Source organism: Microcaecilia unicolor, chromosome 5 (assembly GCF_901765095.1).
Source record: "Microcaecilia unicolor chromosome 5, aMicUni1.1, whole genome shotgun sequence".
Lineage (NCBI taxonomy): Eukaryota > Metazoa > Chordata > Amphibia > Gymnophiona > Siphonopidae > Microcaecilia > Microcaecilia unicolor.
The window spans coordinates 23782732-23792729 of record NC_044035.1 but is presented as its reverse complement, the minus strand read 5'-3'; the positions used below and the strand labels follow the sequence as shown (position 1 = coordinate 23792729).

At 44.8% G+C, this 9998-nt stretch overlaps 1 protein-coding gene across 1 annotated transcript in view; it reads right to left on the bottom strand.

The window, feature by feature from the left end:
- The window catches only part of LOC115469959 (leucine-rich repeat protein SHOC-2), a 176597-nt gene extending 172418 nt beyond the window's left edge, over positions 1–4179 (bottom strand). Inside the window, exon 1 of the mRNA XM_030202759.1 lies at positions 3470–4179. Coding sequence (XP_030058619.1) covers positions 3470–4172 — 703 coding nt within the window. The 5' untranslated portion in view covers positions 4173–4179. The remainder of the gene's footprint in view (positions 1–3469) is intronic.
- Between the last annotated feature and the right edge of the window lie 5819 nt (positions 4180–9998).

Below are 9998 nucleotides of genomic sequence, written 5' to 3'. Positions count from 1 at the left end.
GGGCTTGCATTTGGTCGTTTCGAGATGGGCATCCTTAGTTTCCATTATCACCGAAAATCAGAAACAACCATGTCTGGGGATGACCATCTCTAAGGACAACCTAAATTTTGCGATTTGGGCGTCCCCGACAGTATTATCGAAACGAAAGATGGACGCCCATCTTGTTTCGATAATACGGGTTTCCCCGCCCTTCACCGGGACGTCCTGCGAGGACGGCCCAAGGAAAACATGGACGCCCCGTTCGATTATGCCCCTCCACGTAACCAGAGCCCATTTATGCATTAAAATATTTAAACTTACTTCCACTACGTCTGTGTCATCTGTTTGGTGATCTGCTCTGTATATGTGTCACTCATAGCTCTATAGATCCCTGCCTCCCACTGTTCTCCATAAAACAAAAAGTTACACAAGCATAATATAAATGAGTGGGGAAATGGGCAGACTAGACAGTGCTACTGTCATTTTCTATCAACTGCTATGTTTCGATAGTTGTTGGAGGCACTTGGAAAAACCCTAACAAAGAAAAGGCAAAACCGTTTATAGGGGACAGCGGTCCCAGGAGGGACCGATTGCTTTATGCCATCAAGAACTCAAGATGCTTTGTTACACATACTAAATTAAAAAAAATATATACACACGTTCATGAAATAGAGCAAAACAAAAAATAAACAACCTGAACTTCTTTTCCTAGGCTTTCTGAATTTACATAGTAACATAGTAGATGACGGCAGAAAAAGGCCTGCACGGTCCATCCATCTGCCCAACAAGACAACTCATATGTGCTACTTTTTGTGTATACCCTACTTTGATTTGTACCTGTGCTCTTCAGGGCACAGACCGTATAAGTCTGCCCAGCACTATCCCTGCCTCCCACCACCGGCTCTGGCACAGACCGTATAAGTCTGCCCAGCACTATCCCCGCCTCCCAACCACCAGCCCCGCCTCCCAACACCGGCTCTGGCACAGATCGTATAAGTCTGCCCAGCACTATCCCCGCCTCCCAACCACCAGTCCCACCTCCCACCACCGGCTCTGGCACAGACCGTATAAGTCTGCCCAGCACTATCCTTGCCTCCATTGCGCATTCAGAGAACATTGTGAAGGGGCTGAGAATAATGAATAGCAGTGGCGTAGCCAGACAGCCAGTTTTGGGTGGGCCTGAGCCCAAAGTGGGTGGGCACAAAATTTTCTCTTCTCCGCCCTCCCTTCACCACTATACCCACCATTTCTCCCTCCTCTCCACCCCTATGCCTACCATTTCTCCCCCTCCCCACCTATCCCCTCTGTATGCAGCATGTGTCCCTCCCCTCCACCTCATACACAGCCAAGACTTCTCCCTTCCTCACCGCTCCACCCCTTTGCTGCATCTCTCCCTTTTTCCCCGTGCATCTCCCTCACCCACCAACCAAGCCTCATCTTTCCATCTTCCCTCCCCCTGTGCAGCATCTTTCTTTCCATCTTCCCTTCCCCCTGTGCAGCTGCTGTGTCCCCCCCATCTTCCCTCCCCCATGCGACATCTTGCCCCCCCCCCCCCCGTGTAGCTGCAGCATCTCACCCTCCTTGCAGGCCCGCCCAGCAGCAAAGTTCCTGACGGCGATTCCAGTCGCAGCGATTCCCACACGCTGCCTGCCGGCTGCCGCTCAACAATCTCCTCGCGCTACTAAGCGCTAACCCGGAATCTCTCCTCTGCAGTAGCGCAAGGAGATTGAGCGGCAGCCGGCACTGGCAGGCAGCGTGTGGGAATCGCTGTGACTGGAATCGCCGTCAGGAACTTTGCTGCTGGGCGGGCCTGACCCGAAGTTGGGGCCCACCCAGGCCCGCCCGTGGCTACGCCCCTGATGAATAGTCAGAGGTCAGAAGGCTTTGATGATGCATCATTACTGAACTGTATCAATGACAAAACACTTTCCCCCAAATATTTTGTTCATAGAATAAGAGGAACACAACACCACTTTATCAATCAGCATACAAAAACACTCTTGTCCCGGTAACTCTCCTCCAAAGCTCACTGTTCAGCTAGCCATACTATGCGGTCCTTTTACAACAGCGTGATGAAAAATGGCTTGCGGTAGTGTAGGCGCGGGTTTTGGGCATGCGCCTATCCATTTTTTAGCACACCTGTAAAAAAGGCCTTTTTAAAAATTTTTGCCAAAAATGGAAGTGCGGCAAAATGAAATTGCCACGTGTTCATTTTGGGTCTGAGACCTTACTGCCAGCCATTAGCCGAGTGGTAAAGACTCACGCGGTAACCGGGCAGTAATGACCTACGTGCATCAAATGCCACTTGGCACGCCTCTGTTACACATGCCCAAAAATAAAAATATTTTTCGGACACACGTATCCGACATGCGCCAAAAATGAAATTAACACAAGAGCCACACGGTAGTCGGGCAGTAACTCCATTTTGGTGTGCGTTGGGCACGAATAGACATTTACACGGCTTAGTAAAAGGGCCCCTAAATCTCTTACACATCCGCATGAGAGTCTGAAAAGAACTAGCCCCCTAGACCCCGATTCCAAGCCACAATGGTGAAAACTGCAAGGTAGAAGTTCTATTTTCCCCTTAGGGACATTAAAAAAAAACAGTACATTCCCAGAAAATATAAAAACAGAGACTTGGAAAAGGGAAGAAGGAATCTATGATAGTTTCAACTGTAAACTGGATTTTAAAAGAGCTGCTAGTATCGGTAATTTAAAATAATGTAACAACAGGAAACATGCCACTCTCTCTCCAATATCATGATTATTGAATTATTCTGTTTATTATAAACTGCCATAAGGGAATGGTAATCCAAGGAAGGAAGGAAGGCTTCAAATCTAAGATAACATCAACCAAAAGGTGAAGGCCTGTCAATTATGCAATCTGTCTGGTTACAAAAAAATATGATCATTAAACCAGAAATACAAACAGACATTACAAGCACCTCGAGTTTACATGCTGCACTGTAAAAAAAAAAAAAAATAACATTGTAATGAGGGAATGTTCAATTGGTCATAAGAGTAGAAGGTAATTTCATTATCAGGATCTAAGATTCACAATTTGTTTTCTTGGACAGAAAGGGTGGAGTGGATGGATGGAATAAATACATAATTTATCTTACCAATTTCAGAAGGTAGTTGCTTGATTTTGTTCTCCCGAATGCTAAGCATGGTGAAAAGAGGGAGTGTTCAAAGAGGAAACCAGAAGTTACCTTCTACTGCGATTACCAATCAGGACCTAAGAACCACATTTCTTCTTGGACAGAAAGGGTGAAGGGGATGGAATAAATAATTAATTTATCTTACCAACTTCAGAAGGTAGTTGCTTGATTTTGTTCTCCCGAATGCTAAGCATGGTGAAAAGAGGGAGTGTTCAAAGAGGAAACCAGAAGTTACCTTCTACTGCGATTACCAATCAGGACCTAAGAACCACATTTCTTCTTGGACAGAAAGGGTGAAGGGGATGGAATAAATAATTAATTTATCTTACCAACTTCAGAAGGTAGTTGCTTGATTTTATTTTCCCGAATGCTAAGCATAGTGAGCATCGACAAGTTTTTGATGTCCTTCTCAACAGCAGTTATGCGATTAAAACGTAGATAGAGGGTGGTGAGAGAACTTAGCCTGTACACCACAGAAGGAATTTCTCGAAGTTTGTTATGCCGTAGGTCAAGCATCCGCAGTTTCTTCAAACTGTCCAGAGAGTCCGGTAAACTGGTAAGCGAATTCTCACTTAGAGCCAATGTCATCAGGTTCACCAGACATCCCACCTCTGCCGGTAGGGACTGAAGCTTGTTACTGTACAAATAGAGTTCAGTTAACTGGGTCAGTTCTTTGACAGATGCTGGAAGTATGTGTATAGACCTCTTGGACAAATCCAGACGCATTGAATTCTCTTCTCGACATTTGTTTAGCTCTTTGACCACCTCGGCATTGCTAGATTTTTTGCGTGCTCCTGGTGCTGGATTAGGACGTTTAATTGTGTTATCCACGGAAAAAGCCACCCCTGGCTGTGCACCGCTCGAGTCTTTCTTCCCTTCTTTGGCATCTTTCCCTTTAGTCTTAGGTTCTTTTTCTTTGCCGTCTTTCCCAAATCCTCCAGAGGCTTTTGCTTCCTTTTCTCTCTCTTTCACAGATGGGACTTTCAGTTCCTTTTCCTTAGAGTCCTTCTCTTTTCCTATATTACTACTCATGGTGATTTCTGGCTTTGAAGTACTTCATTTTTCTTACTAACAAAAACAAATTGTGGTGTTTACAATGTATATTGTAAAGCTCCAACACACGGGTTGGAAAGAACAACGTGAGTGGAATAAAACCCATCTGTTACGTACTGCATCTGAAAGCACAATACATCCAAGTCAAGCAGTCGGAGGTTCTGCAAACAAGCTTCTGTAATAAAAGATGAAAAGTTAGAAGATTTGTATCATACATTTTGCAGCACAATACTGGGATTGTCAGCTTATTCCGTAAAAACTCTGATTTGGTTACCTGAAGGGTGTTAAGCCCTTAATACATGGCTAGCACACACAACACAGAAATGCGTTAAAGCGTTTTGCGATGTTTTGCCTAGTAGTGGGGCCCCAAGATAGCATTTTTAGCACACACTACTGATTAGCGCATGCTAAACGCTAGACACACCCATAGAACATTGGGCATCTAGCATTTAGTGCACGCTTATTAATTTTATTTATTTGGATTTATTTACCGCCTTTTTGAAGGAATTCACTCAAGGTGTACAGTAAGAATAGATCAAACCAGGGGCGTAGCCAGACTTCAGTGGTAGGGGGGGGTCCAGAGCTGAGGTGAGGGGGCACATTTTAGCCCCCCCTACCGCCACCGACCCCCCCCCGCCGCCATTGCCGACACCCCCCGCCATTGCCGACACCTCCAACAACTTTGACCCCTCCCCCTGCCAACGACCCTCTCGACCCCCCGCCCGCCATTGCCTACCTTTGCTGGCGGGACCCCAACTCCCACCCGAAGTCTCTTCCTTCGTTTGGTTTCTCAGTCTGCCAGCAAAAGTAGCAGGTGGCGGGAGGGAGGGGGGGGGGTTGAGAGGGTGGCCGGCAGGGGGGGTCCAGGGCCAAATCTATGGGGGCCCAGGCCCCCGTGGCCCCATAGCAGCTACGCCGCTGGATCAAACATGAGCAATAGACAATTACAGCAGTAAAAATATTCAAAAACATTACAAAAGTATGGCATGGTATACTATTTACAATGTCAACGCAATACGTAATAGAACATTAAAGGTGATAGCGAAGGGTAAGCAAAGCTGTAACATACAGAAGGGTAAGAAAGTAGGAAGAGTTAGAAAGTGAGGTGATTGATTTAAAGAAAGTTGACCATGAGGTCAGAGAAATGGTTAAATATTATCTCAGCTAGGGTAGGAGTGGATAAACATCTCCTGCTGCAGTATGTGGAGCCCGTGTCACTCCTTGTGTGTGTGAGTGAGACTAGCAACTTAGTTACTTCTTCCATTAAAGGCCTGGTTGAAGAGCCAAGCTTTCACCTGCTTCCTGAAGTAGAGATAGTCTTGTGTTAAGCTCAGCCTTTCAGGCAGTGCATTCCAGAGTGTGGGGGCTACTCTGGAGAAAGCTAGTGCGCCTTGTGTGTACTAAGCTGTGCATTAGCAATTTTTAAAAAATATTTTTGGAAGGGGGCTTGTTATGGGTGGAGAGTGGAGGTGGAAGAACATTAACCAACTAGTGTATGCTAACTAGCTAAGGCAAGATTAATGTGGGAGCACGCAGATTTCTCACGGGTTCTCATGCAGGGGTCCTTTTAGAAAGGTAAACTAGCATCGTTAGCACATGCTAAAAATAACAGTGTGCTAAACGCTAGAGATGCCCATATATTCCCCCCCCTCCCCCCCCCATGTATTAAGCGCTCTCATGTTAACAATCTACAGATACTGTACACCAACAGGAATATTAGTGCATGACCTGCAAATAACAAAAACAACAACACAAAAAGCCCTAAAAAGATGCCATGGTAAATCTGGGCTTAGCGTGCAGTAAAGGCCCACATTACAGTTCCATGCATAAGTACATAAGTAATGCAACACTGGGAAAAGACCAGGGTCAATCGAGCCCAGCATCCTGTCCACAACAGCGGCCAATCCAGGCCAAGGGCACCTGGCGAGCTTCCCAAACGTACAAACATTCTATACATGTTATTCCTGCAATTGTGGATTTTTCCCAAGTCCATTTAGTAGCGGTTTATGGACTTGTCCTTTAGGAAACCGTCCAACCCCTTTTTAAACTCTGCTAAGCTAACCGCCTTCATCACTTTCTCCGGCAACAATTCCAGAGTTTAATTACACGTTGGGTGAAGAAAAATTTTCTCCGATTTGTTTTAAATTTACTACACTGTAGTTTCATCGCATGCCCCCTAGTCCTAGTATTTTTGGAAAGCGTGAACAGACGCTTCACATCCACCTGTTCCACTCCACTCATTATTTTATATACCTCTATCATGTCTCCCCTCAGCCGTCTCTTCTCCAAGCTGAATAGCCCTAGCCTCCTTAGTCTTTCTTCATAGGGAAGTCGTCCCATCCCCGCTATCATTTTAGTCACCCTTCATGGCACCTTTCCAATTCTACTATATCTTTCTTGAGATGCGGCGACCAGAATTGAACACAATACTCAAGGTGCGGTCGCACCATGGAGCGATACAACGGCATTATAACATCCTCACACCTGTTTTCCATACCTTTCCTAATAATACCCAACATTCTATTCGCTTTCCTAGCCGCAGCAGCACACTGAGCAGAAGGTTTCAGTGTATTATCGACGACGACACCCAGATCCCTTTCTTGGTCCGTAACTCTTAACGTGGAACCTTGCATGACGTAGCATTATGCCCAGATTTTGCAGCACTATAGTTAAAAAGGTCCCTTAATTTCTAGACTATAAGGCCCTTAAAAGTTAAACGTCAATATTGTATTCAAATAAATTATCCTGTACAGTGCTGCGTACGACTGGTAGCGCTATAGAAATGATTTGTAGTAGTAGTTATAATCAAGATTTTGGGTAAACAAATTTCAGAAACATACAAATTTCCCTAGTGTTTATACAGCAATCAACATTAATGAAAGCGTGACCCTTGAAGAATTTAACATTTTAGCGTGTAAAAATACCTACAAGTTAAATGGCACACTGATCCATTAAAAAAGTTAATTCTCCCCTTCCTTTTCTGCTTCACCACCGAAAACTATGCTGTAGAAAGAACAGAGAACTTACTGCTTCAACCGCATACTTGGAGTTCAAATTTGACCTGAAAAAAATTCACTTAGATAACGAAGCAATTCTGACCAAAATTCTTATGACAAAAGATAATGCTTTAAAATGGCAGCTTACACCCAGTGTAGGAGTGAGTAAACCAGTTTTTTGTTTTTTTAGAGCTTGTCAAAATAAAGCAATAAGGAAAGGGGGGGGGGGGGGGGGGAGGAAGAAAGAGAGTTAATGCTAGCAAAGAATTCTTTCACCCATCAATTCAATACAGTTTACAGCTATGACACTCCAGTACGATCATCAGCTTCCACACCGAGCCAAGTATCGCTTGGATGCTACCATATGAGCCAAAGGAATAACCTTAGAGCCTGGAACTTGTTCATCCCAGGACAGACACTAATTCCATGCAACGCACCGGGGCTCCACACGAAACCTTTATAAGTTATACGTATAATATGCGTCTCACCAGACATGCGAGGGCTGTGCGCTCGTCCAGAAACCTACCAGCGCATCTTGCACACCTAAAATCCGTGCTACAACCGCATCGAAGTCTCTCCCCCTTGGGATTTTCACCCTTGCGCCCGCGCGGTGCTATAACACCCTTCCTCGCCCATTCCATTTCCCCCGCTAGGCGACTTTTATTGGCTTCGCGTGCATTTCATGCAAATTTTGGTCGCTTTGATTGGACGGTCTAAACGCGGAAGCTGTGCCGCACTGACGTAGTTAGCGACCACCCCTGGTGCGGTCTCGTTACCGCTAATTGGTCCGTTTCTTCATCACGTCTTGGATATAAAGGGCTACAGCGCCGCCCCCGTGGCTTTCTCGGTTTCTCCTGCTCAGAGCTAGTCAGGTATACGGATATTATTTAGACACGGATTCCATATTCCCCCGCCCCCTCTAATTTGGCCAATCGTCTTCACGGATAGAGTTCTCCTATTTTAGGTAACTTCAGCGTACCTGTACTTATACCTTTCATTTCATTCTCTACAGAGAAACTTTTGTCACCAATGAGCGCCTATAAGTGCACCTTGAACTGGGTTATACAACTTCAGAAGATTAAAAAAAAAAGACAAAAACAAAAACCCAACTAAACAACAATTTAAAAAAAAACAACCGCATTTGTATCCCACATTTATCACCTATTTGCAGACTCAATGTGGCTTAGTTGCCCAAGTCAAGTAACTAATGGGTCAAAAGAACTGCCCAAATGTCAATGACCTGGACTATAAGATACCATCCTCCCACCCATGCTCTCACTAGACCAGTCCTGACTTAGCAACCAGTACAATAATTTCTGTGACCACAGCATGCTTGTAAAGTAAGTATAGCTTTTTTTAGGGGGGGGGGGGGCATTGAATGAGGTGATTTACATCTTCCCTGTAAAGAGTCTATAAAGATGAACAGAAAAAAAGGACTTTGCAAGAATTTGGAAAAAAATGTATCTACAGTGCCAAGTAAAAATCTTCATACCTTTTGTACATTTTTCAATTCTTCTGTCTCAACCCCCCCCCCCCCCCAACAATGTAGAATTCATTGAAGTAGGAATTTATTATTTCTACTCAACACTTTCAACCTCGAAGAACAATTATCGAAGTATATATTCAAAAATTAAAAATAAGAAGCTTCAGATTTCCTACTGGATTCAGGTCTTCCACTAGAGGGCTCATTTTCGAAGGAGAAGGACGTCCATCTTTCGACATAAATTGGAAGATGGACGTCCTTCTCCCAGAGACGTCCAAATCGGTATAATCGAAACCCGATTTTGGACGTCTCCAACTGCGGTCCATTGCAAGGATGTCCAAATTTCAAGGGGGCGTATCGGAGGCGTAGTGAAGGCGGTACTTGGGCATGCCTAACACTTGGACGTCTTTGACCCATAATCGAAAAAAGCAGGACGTCCCTGACGAACACTTCGACGTTTTCATCAGGATCTGTTTTTATTACGAACAACAAAAGGTACTACTACTACTACTTATCATTTCTGTAGCGCTACTAGACATACGCAGCGCTGTACACTTGAACATGAAGAGACAGTCCCTGCTCCACAGAGCTTACAATCTAATTAGGACAAACAAGAGATAAGGGAAAATTAAAGTGAGGATGATAAAAAAGGGTTCTGAACAAGTGAAAGGGTTAGGAGTTAAAAGCAGCATTAAAAAGGTGGGCTTTTAGCTTAGATTTGAAGACGGCCAGAGATGGAGCTTGACGTACCGGCTCAGGAAGTCTATTCCAGGCATATGGTGCAGCAAGATAAAAGGAACGGAGTCTGGAGTTAGCGGTGGAGGAGAAGGGTGCAGATAAGAGAGATTTACCCAGTGAATGGCGTTCCCGGGGAGGAATGTAGGGAGAGATGAGAATGGAGAGGTACTGAGGAACTGCAGAGTGAATGCACTTATAGGTCAATAAGAAAGTTTGAACTGTATGCGGAAATGGATAGGAAGCCAGTGAAGTGACTTGAGGAGAGGGCTAATGTGAGTGTAACGACCCTGGCGGAATATTAGTCGTGCAGCAGAACTTTGAACAGATTGAAAGGAGAGAGATGGCTAAGTGGGAGACCTGTGAGAAGCAAGTTGCAAAAGTCTAAGCAAGAGGTGATAAGAGTGTGGATGAGAGTTCTGGTAATGTGCTCAGAAAGGAAAGGGCGAATTTTGCTGATATTATAGAGAAAGAAACGACAGGTTTTAGCCATCTGCTGAATATGTGCAGAGAAGGAGAGGGAGGAGTCAAAGATGACCCCAAGGTTATGAGCTGGAGACAGGAAGGATGAAGTGTTATCCACAGAAATAG